The sequence below is a fragment of the Syngnathus acus genome, chromosome 1 (assembly GCF_901709675.1).
Source record: "Syngnathus acus chromosome 1, fSynAcu1.2, whole genome shotgun sequence".
In the NCBI taxonomy this organism is placed as follows: Eukaryota; Metazoa; Chordata; class Actinopteri; order Syngnathiformes; family Syngnathidae; genus Syngnathus; species Syngnathus acus.
In genome coordinates, this window is record NC_051087.1 from 16,047,005 (window position 1) to 16,067,351 (window position 20,347).

Consider the following 20,347-nt stretch of genomic DNA (forward strand, 5'->3'; position numbering starts at 1 on the left):
CCAAGGAGCTAGTATTTGGACAGAGAAACAAATTAAAGTCCAATTGCTAAAACAAATAAATAAATAAATAACATTGCATTGAATTTTGAAAAAGTGGGGCTAGCACAGAAAATTAAATGCATTATACATTTTGTCTCACGCACCTTAAAATCCTAAAAAGCTAAAAATGATACATTTCATTTCTGTGGTCATGGGAACAGAAATCTGTTCATCTGTACTGCAAAGCATAGCATTTACAGCACGAAACAATTCAATAATGTCTGTGTGGAGGTACATACACAGCTCTGCTAGCCAGAGAAACCAGACGCCACTGGAACTGCCACACTTTCCAGAACTGCATAATAGCATGATGACTTGCACCGATTAATTTTTTTGTTAATATGCTGATGGCTACCTCTGAGCAAAAACAAAAATATATGTATCTGTATGTGTAGAATAGAATATTATAATAATAAAGGAAGGATGGCGCAAATGCCGCCATTTAAGAAAAAACACAACTGAGCATGTTGAGTATTTGAAAACTCAAGCAAAGCATCCGAACTGAAGCAAAATTTGTTGTAAATAAAATGTTCATTCAGAAATGTCCACCCATCCATTATCTGAACGGCTTGTCCCCGCAGGGGTCGCAGGCGTGCTGGAGCCTATCCCAGGAGTTATCGGGCAGTAGACACCCTGAACTGGTTGCCAGCCAATTGCAGCATTAAGAAATGTGTTTGTGTAAAGGGCTTTCGGGAATCAAGGTTGTACCGTATCGTCTGTATCTCTGAATCAAATATTTAATAAAGCAGCTGTTGGGGAAGTGGTAATTGGAAAATTTACATATAGTAAAGCAGCAAAATATGCCAGGAGAATTTGCATTTCTTGTGTATTTCAGTCTTACTTTAAAAAAAAATAAAAATGCATTAGACAGTTATTTCTAAGGATAGTGTAAAATGAGTTTGAAATTATTTGGGAATGAGGGAGTTTATCAATTGGGATTCTTGAAATTCACATTTTAGATTACCGTATTTTCCGTAATATAAACCACAACATTTTGCACAAGCTTTGAACCCTGCGGCTTGTAGTCCGGTGCAGCGTATCTATGGATTTTTCGGGATTTTTGTGACGTCTAATACACTTATACACTTGTTAGTAAAAACGTTGTGCTGTTGTGCGGCACCACATTGCTCGGCGGAGGGATATACGACCAGACACATGGTCACTGGGGAGAAGAGTGGTGTGTTGATTTGATCGCATGTCCATCCGTCAGGCAAATGATGCCGCACAACTGACATGAACAACAGAGAATGAGATCAAGACGGACGTTACTGGAGAAAGAAAGCTTTTATACACAAACCCTCATTATGGGGGACTAAAGAAATGCATATGATGCAGCTTTTAAGTTAAAGGCAGTAAATTTGGCTCTTAATTAAGGAAATAGAGCTGCTGCATCTACTGTGGAGGTTTCCTCCGGCCACTAGAGGGCACTGGGCTATTGTTGATGACATTAATTTGTAATTTATTTCATCTAGTGTTTCACACAGTAGTCCACAGTGCGTACAGGGAGCTTGTGTGTTTGCATAGACACTTGAAAAATTAGAAGGAACATTGGTCGTCACTGAGATTTATATATGTTTGTATGTTTGCAGAGCTCCTTCATCTCTGTCAATAAAATGTTACGTTAATAAAAGGCATGTGTCCCCAAAGAACCATTTCTTTCCTGACAATCTTCTTTGTGTATATTCTTACAAATGGTAATTAAACATTAAAACACCTGCGGCTTATAGTCCGGTGTGGTTTATATATGATCAAAACAAGAGTTTGCCCTAATATTAGCTGGTGCATCTTATAATCAGGTGCAGCTTATAGTCCAGAAATTACGGTAGTCATTGTATTCCTACCCTAGAATGCCAGAAATGAATGCCACCTTTCATAACACCAGTCAAACACGATCTTTAAAGAAAAAATTGTATTGCGGTGTGTATGAGGCTGATTTGGTGATGGTTGAATTATATTATTTTGCATTATATGATCAATATGCCTTATAAACTGTATTACTTTAGCAATGTAGATATTGAAACAGATGCATGCTGAAAAAATGATGGTGAAAAGCAAAGAATGAGGAAAGCCCGGTGTGAAGAAGAAAAGTGTACAGTACCTTTTACTCGAATATCTGGATTGTGAGCTTTTTTAAAAGGGAGGGCAGAAAGAAAGAAAGAAAGAAAGAAAGAAAGAAAGAAAGAAAGAAAGAAAGAAAGAAAGAAAGAAAGAAAGAAAGTTTAGCTACACAGCATGTGATGTAAGAAGTAAATATCAAATTAGACACATGGAAGTTTGAGAAAACAATTAAAGGTATGTTAATTAAAAAACATTTGTACGGTCAATCACAGGGCCCCACTGAAGCACATCCTAACCAAGACATAAAGTTTATAAACCTGTAATTGTTAAAACACAAATTTAATTGGTGATGGTGTCAGCAGTGCCATACAACAAAAATAATAACTAATGGGAAAACAATTCCAATTTCTGTGATGTGCGTGTTCTGTTTAGAGATGGAAGGATTGAAGAACAAGTCTTGTTAGTTTTATGTGTAGCTGATTGTCAGCTTCAGTGTACAACCCCTCTAAACAAACAGGGGGCTTGTTGGCTAAGCACTAAATGGATTTCTCCTCATCTCATTGTTGTTCTCTCGTGGCATCCTGCACCCTGTGAGTCAGTTTGAATGGGAGTGTCTAAGTGATAATAACTGAAGCCAATTTGCAGCGATTTGACAGTGAAACTATGGCTGTCAGTCTGTTTGACACTGAATAGGATTTTAAGTGGTGGCTTTGGCGATGCAGTGCCAAATGTTTAAGCTTGTTAACTGGTGTCCAGCTATAAACCTTTGTGTCTCACTCTATTTCTTTTTGCATTCCCACTGTCAGAATTGTTAGAACTACCCATGTCACTTTGTAAACATATTCTGCTGCAGTAACAACCATGGTGCGGTATTTAAAAGATGAGGTGGTCCGTTATTAAGTTTGAGAGAAATGGGAAGAACAGCCAATGTGCTCTTACTCAAAGTTATCTTCTGACCACAAATAAAAAGACATTGCCATTTACTGAAACATCTTCTAGTTTCAATGGTGGGATACACTCTATTGCACTAATATGATGATGTCATGCCTGATCATTAGGGATGGGAATTGAGAACGGGTTATTTTTGTGAGCCAGTTTCAACTTTATCAATTCCTTGTTGTTTGCTATTTTGCTCCTAACTCCCTTAGCGATTCCAGTCAGCACGAATTACGTCACTACGCACGTTAGCGACGTAAACAATGATGGCACCTGTGACGGAGAAGTGCTCCAAAGTTTGGTTACATTTCGCTAAGAAGGATGAGAAGAGAGCGATGTGCAATCCTTGCAATGTCGAAATGTCAATAAAGGGAGGAAATACCTCTAATATGCAAAAGCATTTTACACACAGCATGCCATTAGTTTAACGGAATGTCGCATGTTTGATCCGCTGCGGAGGGTCAGTCAACAACCTAGCACCAGCGGCAACATTAGCCCGAGCCCGACGTGCAGTTTTACTGCAGGTAAGTAACTAACGCTGCTTTTCATGCAAGCTCTATTTCTATAATTGTAAAATATATCATGCAAATCGCGTCTCATGTTTTGTTTTAGATGACGACGAGAGACCCGAGACCTGATCTCGAGCTTATCCATTCACGGAGGCAGGGAGGAGCAAAATTTCTATGGAAAGGGCTGAGGAATGCCATCGTGCAGTGACAAACTTTGTAGTTAAATGCTTGCACCCATTTGCCACTCAAGAAGCCCCTGATATTCTGTAGGTGATGATTTCTATTGTAGGAGAATATTTGCATTCTTCACTCTTTTTTTGGTTTGTAATGTCATAATTACACAAAAGTGCAGCATATATAATAAAATGATCATAATTGTTTATGTGCGTCTTTTATCCACAAATGGGGATCAATAAGAGAATCGCTAAAGACTTGAATTGTTAAACAGAATCGAAAATGGAATTGGAATTGTATAAATCTTATCAAGCGCATCTGTGAGACATCTGGAAATGGAGGGTCACGGGTTTAAGTCCTGCTACAGAAAAACGTGTGTGTGTGTGTGTTTGTGTTCGTATGTGTGCATATGTGTGTGTACGTGGAATCAACTTACCAATATTACAGTGCTCTCCAGTCCAGCCCTGGTCACACTCACACTTCCCCTCCTTACACACACCGTTTTTGCTACACAGTGGGTGACAGGCCTTCTGATCACATACGGTTCCAGTCCATCCCTCCTCGCACCGACACAGACCACCGTAACAAATACCATGACTTCCACAGTCCACTTCACACACCTCTGTTGAGAGAATGCAAATATATTACATGATTAATAAATTCAACTGTACATCAACATCAGGAGCAACCGCTGGTTAAGGGTCTTTGGTGGGCCTATGGTGCAGTAAGTCCACTATCCTCCTACTTCCAAATACTGCATACATTCAGGAAACAGTATGTACTCTAAATGGTGGCAGGTAATTGCTGTCTCCCACTGAACATGAGTTTGAATGTGTTGATACATTTTAAAGATTGCCACAAACCCAGATATGAGAGTAAACACTTGTTTTTTGTCAGTTGTTTATTTTCCCTTTCTGTCACTAAGAGTTTAGTTTTTTGTGGTTGTTTTAATTTGAGTAGTATAGGTTAAAGATCATAAATAGTGAAACAAGTTGTGAAATTATTTATCTTGATCTCATTTGGCAAAACATTTAACTTCAAAACAGGGATGTACATTTTATATCCACTGTACAGTATGTTGTATTTTTAACAGCCATGAGATTTTAGGTTGCGTATTTGCCGTAAACTTCAGTAGTCTATGTTACAAGCTGTACAGGCTGATGTCAGGTGAGATTTTCCTAGTCTAGATGCGTGGGTAATGATGTCATGGCATAGCATACTATATGTACCTGAATATGAAAATACTTGCTAAACTACGTACATTATCACAAGTATCTAAATCGTAGGATATAAATCTTCTCACTTGTGTTCGCCTTACAAATATATCTATCTTTGGGTTAACATCTTCCTAAGAGGAATCTGCTGTGTAACTGCTATATATTTTATTTCTGATATCACTCCTGATGTGTGCCAATTAATTCTGATTAGCACATTATGAGCTTTGTACCCACATAAGGCACATACAGTAAGCACACACTTAGACTTATGGTCATTATATGACATGCTTATGATACACACCCAATGAGCAATCTGGCCCAGTCCAATTCTGGTCACAGGTACAGGTGCTGGTTTCTGTGTTATATGTGCCATGACCTGAACACTGGTCCGGACACATAGCCTTGGCAATTTCACAGCTGGCTCCACCCCAGCCTGGCTGACAGTGACACTCACCATGAATACATACCCCGTGAGCTGAACAACTAGGATCTATGCAATCCACTGGAAGCAAAGAAATCAAGAGATACATTTAAACTTAGGCATGATGTCAACTGTTCCATAGTTACCAGCACAACAGGAAGGTACATACAGAGGATGAGCTAAAATCTCAGTTGCATATTCTTGCATAATATAAAATAATGTATAAGTAATGCCAAGCAATGTGGTCAGTGAAGGCCTAGGCCCAATGAAGGATCTATAAATCAATTTCCACAGATGGCAGTAATACGTCTCTCATTACATAAGTAATGTTCACCAATATCCACATTTTTTTTAAATGTAATTTGTTTGTTGAAATTTTCATGGAAATCCTACAGCACATGCCATATTTAACATCATATGCAGACACAGCAGTAGTAAATAGGATTAAAGCACACGGATAAACGGACAGATGCACACGCACAAACACCCGCAGAAATTCACAATTTAAATTTTTACAGGGAGATTCTCCTCAATCACTCTCTCCCCCTATTTTGTTGACTCATACAGGCACAAAACATAAGCAAAATAGATGATTAGATTAATCTGAAGCTAATCTAGTTAAGGTCTCCGGTGACTGTGGATACTGAACATGTGTGCATGTGTAAAATGATGAGTACCTAGGCCTTCAGTGACCACTGCACATAAATTGTTTAGATCAAGGTGATTGTGTAAAATGATGAGTACCTAGGCCTTCAGTGACCACTGCACATAAATTGTTTAGATCAAGGTGATTGTTGTTAATAAAAAAAACTAAAATAAAATATAATCAATAAAAAACATTTTGATAATGTGATGCCCCGTGACAATGAAACCTGGTGCAACTTGATCCACTTGATCTTCTCCAAATTTTACACATTTGATGATAGTCTAGCCCTGAAGACTTATTTTTCATCGTATGGGAGCACCATCTTTTTTTATCCTGTGATGGCTTTTCCCTAGCGGGTCAACCAGATCGACTTAATACTTACTCGGGAGGGTGTTTAGGCTTTCATGATACTAAAACACAAATTTGCGAGTTTTCGTGAAACACTGTTGCCATGGCAACACAGAGTTCTCCAAGAAACCAACGCGCTAAGATAGAGGGTCTAAACATACACAAAACTCATTAAACTTTGCACACACATGAGGCTTGGAAATCAATATTTTATTCCTTTATTGTGCATTTAAAAAAAAAAAAATTGTCTCAGTGGTACCTGCTGATTGTTTTTAACAAAGCAGCCTTGGTTGTACGTTTCAGCGAGATCTGTAAAATTTTTGTTGTATATATAATAACCCAAACTCAACAAAATTGTCTCTTGGAGCCATATGCTAAACCTAACAGGAAGTTGGCCATTTTGAGTATACTTTAAAATTCGGCATAGGTTTGACGTTAAAATCTACAGTAACATACCCACCTAATTATATCTCTCTAAAATTTCTCACAGTTGATGACAGTCCAAGCCGGAAGACATCTATGAACTTATTTTTCATAGAAACAGTCGCGCCACCTACTGGCTATAGAAAATAAATGTTTTGCTTTTTGAAGTTTTTCTGCTAGTGGGTTAACCAGATCTATTTTGTATTTGCCCAGAAGAGTGTTTAGGCCTTCATGGTGAGGACTGTGAGGAAATGGACAGTGGAGTCAGGACCTCCAAGCCTGCTTTGACTGCACCGATTGGGGTGTTTTTAAAGCTGCAACTTCAGACCTGCATGAACTCACCGATACTGTAACATCATACATCAGCTTTTGTGAGGACGTGTGTGGAGACTAAGACCTTCTGCATGTACAGTAACAACAAACCGTGGTTTACACCAAACCTCAGGATGCTGCGCAAAGCCAAGGAGGAGGCCTACAGGAGTGGGGACCGTAACCTGTTCAGGCAGGCCAGGAACAAACTGACCCGAGAGATCAGGAAAGCTAAGAGGAGCTATGGGGAGAGTCTGGACTCTCTTCCAATCCTGATCCCTCAACAGTGTGGAAAGGCCTGCAGAGCATCACGGGTTTCAAGAAACCAATCCCCGTCCTGTGGAGAACACAAGGCTTGCAAACCAGCTAAACAGGTTTTATTGCAGGTTTGAACGGTCCACCCACACAACAGGACCTCCTGGATCACAATCAACATCCACACCTCGCCCCACAACCTCCCTGTTCACATCTCCATCGATGTTATCACCTACTCTCTCTCTTTCAGAAGCCGCGCCCGCACTTCAGATCCACCAGGAGGATGTGTGTCAGATGTTTCAGAGACAAAAGGTAAGGAAGGCACCAGGCCCAGACGGCGTGTCCCCCTCCTGCCTGAAAGTCTGTGCTGAACAGCTAGCTAGCTGAACCACCCTTTCTATTTGGGCTCCAGAGCTTTGGAATGCCCTACCAATGGATATTAGAACTGCTACCTCAGTAGAAACATTTAAGACACGTTTAAAGACACATTTCTATGACATGGCCTTTAATTAACCTGTAGTGGCCAGATACGGCCCGCCACATCACTTTATTTTGCCCGCAAAGACAAATTGTGCATCAAATTCGTGTGTCATTACTAGAATTGCAAATTGTTTTCACTTGTAATAGTATCTTTGTTTTTTAAATATTTGACCAATTTTTACTCGTCTGATTTGAAAACGAGTTATTTGTCAGTTTGTTTGGTAGTTGTTACTGTATATATGAGGTGCTCATACATTTATTTGGGTTGACAGTCATAATGGCCCTCCAAAAGAAGCTATGACTACAATGCGGCCCGCGAAAAAAATGAGTTTGACACCCCTGTTCTAAACAGTAATAACAACTATAAATGATCTTACTATGATTGCAGAGGAATTTAATGACAACTTTGTTGGTAATGGGCCTACTTTGGCAGAGGAAATAGCAAAAAAAGGTAGTACAAGAGCCAATTAAGGTTGTACCCATAGCCGAAAGTATGGTTCTAAGGGGAACTAATGAGAAGGAAATAATAGAAATTGTTAAAGAATTTAAAGGTAAAAAGTCAACTGACTGTAACGGGATAGATATGTCACTTGTTAAAAATATTATTGAATGTGTGGTGAAACCCCTTATCTGCAACCAATCTTTGACAACTGGTGTTTTTCCCGAGTGAAATGAAAACTGCTAAAATTATTCCGATATATAAAGCTGGGGACAAACATATATTCTCAAATTACAGGCCAATATCTCTACTCCCACAATTCTCCAAAATATTAGAAAAAATATTTTATAAAAGGCTTGATGATTTTATTACAAAACAAGATATTCTGTGTGACCAACAGTATGGATTTCGAAAAAATAGGACCACCACACTGGCTTTGTTAGATTTAGTAGCTGAAATAACAACAGCTATTGAAAATAAACAATATGTTCTAGGTGTTTTTTTGGATCTTAAGAAAGCTTTTGATACTGTAGATTATGAAATATTGTTAACAAAACTTGAAAGCTATGGGATACGAGGTATGTCACTCACTTGGTTAGCAAGTTATTTATCCTACAGGAATCAATAAGTGTAACCTATGGACTGTAAATCAAAACTAAAGCAGGTAAAGTGTGGGGTCCCTCAGGGCTCAATATTGGGCCCTTTGTTGTTTTGTATGTCAATGATATGTGCAAGGTTTCCAGGTTACTCAAGGCCGTAGTTTTTGCAGATGACACAAACCTGCTTTGCTGTGGGGATGACCTGGATCAACTACTGGATACTGTGGGAATTGCAATGAAAAAGTTACAGTTTGTTTGACACAAATAAACTTGCACTAAATTTAAGTAAAACAACGTATATTATATTTGGAAACCGTCCGACTAACACAGATAAAATTCTTACAATAAATAATATAGAAATAGAAAGAGTAAATGAAATAAAATATCTTGGAGTGCTTATAGAGAATAAATTAAGTTGGAAACCACATATAATGTATATCAAATCAAAAATTTCAAAATCATTAGCAGTATTATATATAAAGTAAAAGACTTTATAAATCAGTCATCATTATATACCTTGTACTGCCCCTTCATACTCCAATACATTATTTACTGTGTGGAGGTGTGGGGCTATACATACAAAACAAACAGATCCAATCTTTATTCTTAAAAAAAAAAGCAATACGACTTGTAAATAATGCTGATTATAGAGAACCATCTAACCCTCTCTTTATTAAACGGAACACACTGAAATACAACGACCTGGTCGATTTTAAAACCATCCAACTCATGTACAAAATAAAAAATGATCAATTGCCAAACAGTATCCAGAGGTTGTTTGAGTGGAGGGAAAGTACCTATTATTTAAGAGGAACACTTATGTTTAAAAGAGATTTGGTGAGAACAAACTTAAAGTTACATTGTATAACAGTTAAAGGTGTGGAATTATGGAACACCAGCAGTGAAAAACTAAAGAACTGTAGTACCTTACCTAAGTTTAAAAAAATGTATAAGGACAAAATATTGACGGGATACCGTAATATGCTGTGAAGTTGTTTTAGTTGCTTTTTGTATTTACCGTATTTTCCGCCCTAAAAGGCGCACCGGATTATAAGGCGCACCTTCAATGAACGGCCCATTTTAAAACTTTGTCCATATATAAGGCGCACCGGATTATAAGGCGCATAAAATAGAAGCTATACTGCAACAAACTGAGGTTGACTAGGGTATGCATCCACTAGCCAATAACCAACGAGCCCTCTGTAAACAATCGCGTTTCTCAAACGATCTCCTATAAAATGATCGGAACTGACTAAAGTTCGATCTAACGCATTGGTACTACTTACCTATGTTTCCCTTCCATATCAATCCGTAGATTTACTCGAAACATTAACAGAGCAGCCTATTTTGACATGAAATAGCCTGGTACGTATAGCAGCTATCGTTATAGCATTAGCCATCCGCAAAGTCCCACGAGCCTCAGCTCGCAATCTCCCATGAGCCTCAGCATTAGTGTAAACCAGTGGTTCCCAAACTTTTGCAGGCTGGCGCCCCCTTTGGCTCCCCAGTGAATTCCTAGCGCCCCCCCCCCCCAAGGACCGGTATTTATATAAATAAATAATACATTTATATAAATAAATAAACAATACATTTATAATATCATTACCATTACGTTGAATTAGTGGGAGCACTGAGTTTGTTTCTCAGAAACGAGCCGGTCCCATCTAGACGTAATCGGAGACAATGACACCCGAAGTGATTTAAGGTTTGTCTTTTATTGCAGGATGCTTGGTCTCCATGTGTTGAAGCAGTTTTGAATGCTTCACTGCCTGGTTAGTTAGCCTGTCGCCACATATTAGCTTTGCGGGCTCGACTGGGGAAACATGTCACGTGACCGGGACGAGTGTCTTGACCTGAATTAATTGATCGTCGATAAAAAAAAAAATTCTGTGCGGCTTGGCGGCCCGGTACCAAGTGACCCGCGGACCGGTACCGGTCCGCGGGCCGGTGGTTGGGGACCACTGCCCTAACCAGCTCAACACAACACAACACGGCGCGTTCTGGCGAGTCCCCAATTTCATGTTGACTTGAACTCAAGATGATGTTGACCGCCAGAATGCGGTTTTTATTATAAGATAAAATTCTGAACATTACAAGCTTGAAATTACAAACCTGAGCTTTTGCTTTTGTAGTCTATGCTGTCGGATCTGACTGGGCCAGAGCGGCGTGTTGTGTACAAATCGACTGCCGCCCCCCTACCGCCCCCCTACCGCCCCTGTCCTCCTCACCGCCCCCCCAGATCTTCCCACCGCCCCCAGGGGGGCGGTACCGCCCACTTTGGGAACCACTGGTGTAAACAATCGCGTTTCTCAAACGATCTCCTATAAAATGATCGGAACTGACTAAAGTTCGATCTAACGCATTGGTACTACTTACCTATGTTTCCCTTCCATATCGATCCGTAGATTTACTCGAAACATTAACAGAGCAGCCTATTTTGACATGAAATAGCCTGGTACGTATAGCAGCTATCGTTATAGCATTAGCCATCCGCAAAGTCCCACGAGCCTCAGCTCGCAATCTCCTATGAGCCTCAGCAAAGTGTAAACAATCGCGTTTCTCAAACGATCTCCTATAAAATGATCGGAACTGACTAAAGTTCGATCTAACGCATTGGTACTACTTACCTATGTTTCCCTTCCATAGCGATCCGTAGATTTACTCGAAACATTAACAGAGCAGCCTATTTTGACATGAAATAGCCTGGTACGTATAGCAGCTATCGTTATAGCATTAGCCATCCGCAAAGTCCCACGAGCCTCAGCTCGCAATCTCCCATGAGCCTCAGCAAAGTGTAAACAATCGCGTTTCTCAAACGATCTCCTATAAAATGATCGGAACTGATTAAAGTTCGATCTAACGCATTGGTACTACTTACCTATGTTTCCCTTCCATATCGATCCGTAGATTTACTCGAAACATTAACAGAGCAGCCTATTTTGACATGAAATAGCCTGGTACGTATAGCAGCTATCGTTATAGCATTAGCCATCCGCAAAGTCCCACGAGCCTCAGCTCGCAATCTCCCATGAGCCTCAGCAAAGTGTAAACAATCGCGTTTCTCAAACGATCTCCTATAAAATGATCGGAACTGACTAAAGTTCGATCTAACACATTGGTACTGCTTACCTATGTTTCCCTTCCATATCAATCCGTAAATTTACTCGAAACATTAACGGAGCAGCCTATTTTGAAATGAAATAGCCTCGCGGGTACAACAGCTATTCGGTGACGCCCCCTGACTACAGTTACCGTAATGTTGGGAAGCGATGCGACCTTGTAATTTACTAGTCGTACTAAAACGTACTGAAACATTTTGGCAGAGCACTGTGTACAACCAGTATGGATCAACAAATTCATCAATTGATCCATATATAAGGCGCACTGGACTATAAGGCGCACTGTCGGCTTTTGAGAAAATTTTAGGTTTTTAGGTGCGCCTTTTAGGGCGGAAAATACGGTAATTTAAATTTTTCTTAATATATTTGACTATGGTCAGAACTTGACATAATTAAAGAGAAAACATATAAATTTGAGTCTATGTATATGTATTTAAGTATATAGTATATGTAAACATATGTAGTTACAAGGGGTAGAGCCAGATAAGCTTAGGCTTGTTTCAACTCCTTTTCAAACAAATATGAGTTTATTATAAAGGGGATAAAATTATAATGCAACATCATTCTTTTTTATGTTCTATTGTACTATTGAGTTATCATTTTCTGTATTTTACTTTTTTCTTGTATTTCCTTTTTTTTTCTTTTTTTAATGTCCGAAATAAACATTCATTCATTCATTCATTCACTCTAGGACGCTATAGACCTGGTGGTGCGTGAAGATTGGCGGATTCAGACCAGGCAGCGGGAAAGAGAGAAGAAGTCGCTTCCTCCACTCCGCAGTCGCACCCATGAAGCCGGGTGTTCAAGGAGGCGTTCAATAAAACCAAGGTCACTTCTGTTCCTCCTCATTGGCCTTACAGCTGCGCCATCGACCTTCTGCCGGGCACTTTCCCTTCAAAGGGTCGACTCTCCAGTCCAAAGCATAAGGTCATGGAGGAATACATCCAGGATTTGCTTGCAGCCGGCATCATTTGCCTGTCAGCCTCTCCCACCAGTGTGGGGTTCTTCTTTGTCGGAAAGAAGGACGGCTCACTTCGCCCATGCATCGATTACAGGGTTCTCAATGAGATTACAGTTATGAGTTGCTACCCACTGCCTCTCCTCTCGTGGGCATTCGAAAGTCCCTAAGGTGCTACCATTTTCACCAAGCTGGACCTCCGGAATGCTTACCACTTGGTGTGCATCAGAGAGAGGGACGAGTGGAAGACTGCGTTCAATACTCCCAGCAGCCACTATGAGTACCTGGTGGTGCCATTCGGTCTGACCAACGCCCCTGCAGTCTTCCAGGCATTGGTCAACGATGTGCTCCGAGACATGCTGAATGACTGATTGTCTGCCTAGACCAGTGTTTCCCCAACCACTGTGCTGCGGAACACTGGTGTGCCGTGAGAGATATTCAGCTGTGCCCAGACAGAACCCTGATTTGAAAGCCGCCCATCCTAACCATCTGTCCGTCCCCGACCATGCTGCCCGTCCTGACCATCGGACAGTCCTCAACCACACTTTGAACGCCGCCCGTCCTGACCATCTGCTTGTCCCCGACCACGATTACATGCCACATCCTGCTGCCCTGCGCGCTTGCTCTGCTGTTCTCTCCACCAGATTGGTTCCCGACACCAGCCAGCTCGCCCCTCTAAAGCCAGAAACCAGCGGTGGCTCTTTCCCAGTCATCCGCTGGTTCCCGCTCAGCTGCCCAGTTACACCAGCCTAGCCAGCATTCCCACCTTCCACTTCCCCTTTCTTCAATAAAGTCTACATCATGCTGCACTTGGTTGTCCAGCATTGTTTGTCACACATTTTTGGGCTTTTATATAGATCACATTTTGAGTGCTCCTAGATGTTTTGTCAGTTTGTCTTGAAACTGTGGGTGGTCATGACAAAAAAGTCCAACGAAAGCTTTTTATTTTGTGTAACATTATTGCTGTGGCAGGACACTGTTTGCTTAACCTCCCCCCCCCCACACAATTTGATGGTCTTAACATTCATAAAAACTTGCCACACACTATTCTTGGTAAAATAATTATTCATGGCGCCTTTAAAAAATGTGTTGCACCCTTTACAATTTGTGAACAAAACAGCTCCTGTTTAACGTTTCACCAAGCTCTACCAAAAATTGGAGACATACCCGTCTTCAACTGCCCAAGACCTACAAAAAGTCTCTGGAAGTCTAATCTAAATTCAGCAGGAAGGCGACCATTTTTTATTTCCTTTCAGAATTCCTCTCACCTTTGCCCTTCTATAGAGGTCATATTTTATCAAAAAGCTTTTAATGCAATGTACCATTGTGCCATTATCCTGAGGTGCAAATACCCCAACGTTGCCAGATCTGCGAGGGCCCTTGATAGCGGTTCGCACATCTTTTATTTTTTTTACCTGTGCTAAAAATAAACGGTATCAAGCCATTTTTGACACCAAAATATGGTACTGGTACCTGACACATTTAACCTTAGAAGCAGCATTATTCACTGCACTGATCACATGTCAAATTATATCGTCCATTATACAGAACCTATATTTGATTTGTGGATGGTTGTTCAAGTTAATTTAATACAATACATTAATAAGGTGTTTTGCTTTTCATTTGTTTTTACGTGGGTTTTGTGTGACACTTTGAATTACAAAGAAAGACCGGCCTCTGGAAAGACAGAAAAACCACTAAAATTCTGTTATACACATACACATACATGTAATTACTTCTAATCAAAATTAAAATTAATATTTATTGAATGGAAATGGTTACATTATTTGTACACTAGTTGACAACAGTGGATAAATGGAGGGAATATTCATAACAGTTAAGAGTTGCTTTTTGATGACAGTAGTAGTAGTGGTTAACCTATTTTCAAGACTTGCATGACGAACTAATAATTTTGAAATGTCACTTAAAACATTGCCTGTACAATTACTACAGGTTATATGAACTCTCTCCCCCCTCCACCCTCGGCTGCATAGCGTCCTGGCCTTGCGCCACATTGGCTGCCTTGCACTACTCCTCCTGTACTTTTGCGCTATATTCTGACTGTCTGCTGTACAAACAATTGCTCCATTTCAACCATGTTGCTCTTATTTATTTATTTATTATTGATTCATTGCTCATATTTATTCATTGTATGTGCCTTCTTGTTTTTACTTTTTGTTTTTACTGTTTGTTTTTACTTTTGTTACTTGAATGTTTTGTTTGTCCGTGGACCAATATAATATAATACACTGCTCAAAAAAATTAAAGGAACACTTTGAAAACACATCAGATTTCAATGGTGACATTTTTTTGGGGGGATATCTATACTGATATGGACAGTTTAATGTCTCAGGAACAAAAGGATGCCACATCTTTTGATGGAAATAAAAATGTTCAGCCTACAGAGGGCTCAGTATACAGACACCCCAAAAATCAAAGTGAAAAAATGATATGGCAGGCTCGTCCTTTTCGCCTAAATTCTATTTCTGCAACTCAAAATTATTTTCAATATCTTGTGTGGTCCCCACGAGCTTGTATGCATGCTTGACAACGTCGCGGCATGCTCCTAATGAGACGACAGATGGTGTCTTGTGAGATGTCCTCCCAGATCTGTCTAAGGCAGGGGTCACCAACTCCGGTCCTCAAGGGCGCCAATCCAGCCTGTTTTAGGTGCAGCCCTGCAACAACACACCTGATTCAAATGATCAGCTCATCAGCAAGCTCTATTAAGGCTGATAGCGATCCTGATTATTTGAATCAGGTGTGTTGCAGGGGGGATACATCTAAAACAGGCTGGATTGGCGCCCTTGAGGACCGGAGTTGGTGACCCCTGGTCTAAGGGCATCAGTGAGCTCCTGTAAAGTCTGAGGTGCAACCTGGCGGCGTATGATGGACCGAAACATTATGTCCCAGAGGTGTTCTATCGGGTTTAGATCAGGTGATCGTGAGGGCCATTCAATTGTGTCAATTCCTTCATCCTGCAGATACTGTCTGCATACTCTCTCATTGTTGTGGATCAGGAGGAACCCAGGACCTACTGCACCAGCGTTGGGTCTGACCATGGGTGCAAGGAGTTCATCCCGATACCTAATGGCAGTCAGACTGCCGTTCTCTAGCCCAGGGGTGGGCAAACTTTTTGACTCGCGGGCCGAACTGGGTTCTAAATTTGGACCGGAGGGCCGAACCAGGAGCAGATGGACGTAGTGTTTGTGTGAAGTAATATAAGCGACCTGTAAAGGTCATTGCATAAAAGATTTTGGCCTTTAGTAGGTAGTAAAGCATGGATATTCCAAACAAGTTTTTTGAAAACAAATGCATTTATTAACAGCATTTAAAAAAAAAATCACTAAAAAACTGCTATCAGTGATTCTCATAAAATACAACACTATTATTATGAATAACAGTCTCCATCACTTCAGTGCCTGCAGGTCAGATTAATGAAAAATGTTTATCTTATGAGATCACATCAAACAGCAAACATTCTGACCAAATATATCATCTTGAAGAATCGGTGAAAGCATACATCCAAATAAAGTAATCAAAACGGCAACACGGTGAGGGGTATCTGAACATCAGAGCAGAGTTTTAACTCACAAACACCTGGTAACAGAGGTGAGGAAACGGGAAACACTTCCTTAAAGTAAGCCTTAAGAACTTTACAGGTTAAGATTAGTCGCAAAAAGGTGGTGCATCAATGTCCTTGAGCATCCTGCATTGTTTGAAAATGAGAATGGTCGCTAGTTTCAATCCCTGCTATGTGTCCAAATCATATTCAAAATGCATTTTTTTACAACAAACTTGAGAGCCTCCCCTTCATTTTCAGTGGGAACAGTGTTGTTGGTCTCCCTTTTTTGCTAGTGCATCATAGTCTGGAGTAAATTTTGTTGTGGCAATTCTTAGGAGAGATCCGTTTACCTCGATCTGTGACGGGTTGATGTAGCTGAACGTCACGTCGCGTACGTCGAGCCAAATTGGCCACTCTTTTAACATTCGGCACTCACTTCTTTTCTTCGGGCCACTCATTTTAATGGAAGGATTCCAGGGGAAGGTTTGTGGGTGGGTTTAGCGTAAAACTGTATCTGAAAGCTCAGCGAGCGAATTACAAGAATGCTGTCGTCACAGCACACGCTCTAAATTCGGGACTGATACAAATAGAGCGCGAGTGCGCCATGTCCGTACTACTGAGTACGTACGTACACGCACTTGTGAGTGTGCACCGAGCTTTCTGACACGGCTTCCGGTAGTAAATGCGCAGGCGAGCGGTTCCCCATCTACTGGGGAAACGCAGTCATTGCAGGCAAAGTGACAAAAAAAAAAAAGTTTAATAATACAATTAATTCAGGGTTGGCGGGCCGGATTAAACGGTCCCGTGGGCCGGATGTGGCCCGCGGGCCGTAGTTTGCCCACCCCTGCTCTAGCCTGTAGAGGTCTGTTCGTCCCTCCATGGAAATGCCTCCCCAGACCATCACTGACCCACCACCAAATCGGTCATGCTGAATGATGTTGCAGGCAGCATAGCGCTCTCCTTGGCTTCTCCAGACCCTTTCACATCTATCACAGGTGCTCAGGGTAAACCTGCTCTCATCTGTGAAAAGCACAGGGCGCCAGTGGCGGACTTGCCAATTCTGGTGTTCTATGGCAAATGCCAATCGAGCTCTACAGTGCTGAGCAATGAGCACAGGAAACACTACAGGACGTCATGCCCTGAGGGTTAGGGTTAGGGTTAGGGTTAGTCTGTTTCTTACTGTTTGGGCAGAGACATTCACACCAGTAGCCTGCTGGAGGTCATTCTGTAGGGCTCGGGCAGTGCTCAACCTGTTCCTCCTTGCACAAAGCAGCAGATATTGGTCCTGCTGATGGAATGAGGACCGTCTACGGCCCTGTCCAGCTCTCCTAGAGTAACTGCCTGTCTCCTGGAATCTCCTCCATGCTCTGGAGATTGTATTGGGAGACACATCAAATCTTCTTGCCACAGCACGCATGGATGTGCCAACCTGGAGTAGTTGGACAATCTGCGCAACTTCAGGAGGGTTAAGAAATTGCCTCATGCTCCCAGTCGTGATAATGACTCTAGCTAAAGCCAACACTTGTGGAAAAACAGTTAAAAAAGATCAAGAGGGAGGAACTTGAAATGGCCTCCACCTGTAAAATCAGTCATGTTTTGGGGACCATCTCGTTGTTGCCCCTCTCGTGCACCTGTTGTTAATTCCATCAACACCAATGCAGCTGAAACTGATTAACAACCCCCTCTGCCACGTACCTGGCCAAAACCTGATCAGAAAAGTCTAATTGAATTCATGCCATACCCTGATAAAAAACTGTTCCTTTAATTTTTTTGAGCAGTGTGTATATATATATATATACATACACATATATATACGTATATATATAATATGTAATATGTCTTGTCACCGTGGGATAGTAGGAAACGCAGTTTCGATCTCTTTGTGTGTCTTGACGTGAAGAAATTTACAATAAAGCAGACTTTGACTTTGATATGACATGGACTCGTTGACCCTGGTACGGATATTTTTTATTTGCATTATTCTTTAGAAAATTGATGAAGAGTTAGTCTTTGAAATGCCATTTACCTTCTTCACAATTGTCTCCTTGATAACCAGTATTGCAGATGCAGGCGCCCATAATGCAAATGCCATGTCCTCCACAATGGATGTCAATACATTGGTTGTAGGGCACATCACACTCCGTGCCTTTCCACCCGCTATAGCACTGGCAGCGTCCACGGGAATACTGGCCATTCCCACTGCACAGCACAGGACAGGATGCTGGACAGGACACAAATACGAATTACAGTAATCCCTCGCTACATTGCGGTTCATTTATCGCGGCTTCAATACATTGCAGATTTTTTTTCTTCCAAATTAAAAAAACATCAAAAATTCAAAATAAAACTTCTAAATTGAGGAATTATGGCACGAAAGCCGCCCACAGGCCAGCAGAAGGCAGGGGCTGCCCACACAATTGCAGTACCTTTTTATAAAAAAAAAGTTGTTATAATACTGAGTTCTAAAAACATATTTACAGTGTTGTACCTTGTTGTACAATTGCTTGTACCTTTTTATGAAAAAGCTGTTATAATAATAAGAGTTCTAAAAACATATTTACAGTATTGTACCTTGTTATAATTTTTTTTATAATAAGAGTTCTAAAAACATATTTACAGTATGTACGTACACTTGTACCTTGTTATAAAAAAGTTGTTATAATAATAAAAGAGTTCTAAAAACATATTAACAGTATGTATACTTTAGCTACATCTTTCTTTCATAGTTTGGCCATAGGCCAGCAGAAGGCAGGGGGTCCCCACACAATTGCAGTACCTTTTTATATTAAAAAGTTGTTACTAAGAGTTCTAAAAACATATTTACAGTGTTGTACCTTGTTGTACAATTGCTTGTACCTTTTTATAAAAAAGTTGTTGTAATAATAAGAGTTCTAAAAACATATTTACAGTGTTGTACCTTGTTATATTTTTTATATAATAATAAGAGTTCTAAATACATATTGACAGTGTTGTACCTTGTTATAATTTATTTTTATAATAATAAGAGTTCTAAAAACATATTTACACTATGTACATACACTTGTACCTTGTAATAAAAAAGTTGTTATAATAATAAGAGTTCTAAAAACATATTAACAGTATGTATACTTTAGCTAAATCTTATGTTACACACACACACACACACACACACACACACACACACACGCAGACACACACACACACACACACACACAAACACACGTACCATATTTATATTTATACTATTTATACATTATTTTCTGTATATCATTTATACTAGATATTAATATAGTATTTACATGTTTGGAACTATTATTTAATGTTCTAATGATAATATATGCACTTACCGTTTTTTTCCGTGTATAATACGCAAAATTTAACTAATTTATTGTCCTAAAATCTGGGGTGCGCATTATACATGGGTACAATTTTTTTGAAATTTTTTTTAAAAAAATTTGTTTTAATTTTTTTTTTTTTTTTTTTTAAGAAAATCATGGTACTGGTACGAGTATTGATTTATGTATTGTTCTCTTCTTGTCATGTTGTGAAAGAATGTGGGTTGAATAAATACCGAAAGAACAATAGTGTGTTTGTACTGTGCTCTGGTCATTTCGTCAAAGAAGGGATAATAGTCCTCTTCTCTTCTTGACTGACAATGAATGTGATAGTTTAATACAATCAGCAAATAACAAAATGCGTATTACAGGTAATATTTTATTTCACAACACTTTGCCTTGTTCCTTTCGTCTCTGCTGTTCACTTCAAACACGCTCCATACGAACGCAATGCTCTCGTATCAGACGCTTGCTCGATCACCTGCTCGTTTGCTGTCACAATGTACCCTACACAAATCCGAAACATTTGTTGCGGCTC

At 40.2% G+C, this 20,347-nt stretch overlaps 1 protein-coding gene across 17 annotated transcripts in view; it reads right to left on the reverse strand.

Moving 5' to 3' along the window:
• tenm3 (teneurin transmembrane protein 3) overlaps positions 1-20,347 on the reverse strand; it is a 408,252-nt gene that overhangs the window by 127,003 nt on the left and 260,902 nt on the right. For 14 of the 17 annotated variants that reach the window (XM_037253940.1, XM_037253950.1, XM_037254006.1 and 11 more), the window contains 4 exons: positions 18,522-18,716; positions 5,235-5,435; positions 4,153-4,338; positions 2,138-2,164 (listed from right to left, as the gene is read on the reverse strand). In XM_037253940.1, coding sequence (XP_037109835.1) covers positions 2,138-2,164; positions 4,153-4,338; positions 5,235-5,435; positions 18,522-18,716 — 609 coding nt within the window. The remainder of the gene's footprint in view (positions 1-2,137; positions 2,165-4,152; positions 4,339-5,234; positions 5,436-18,521; positions 18,717-20,347) is intronic. The other 3 variants (XM_037254057.1, XM_037253981.1, XM_037253990.1) reach the window with 1 other exon arrangement.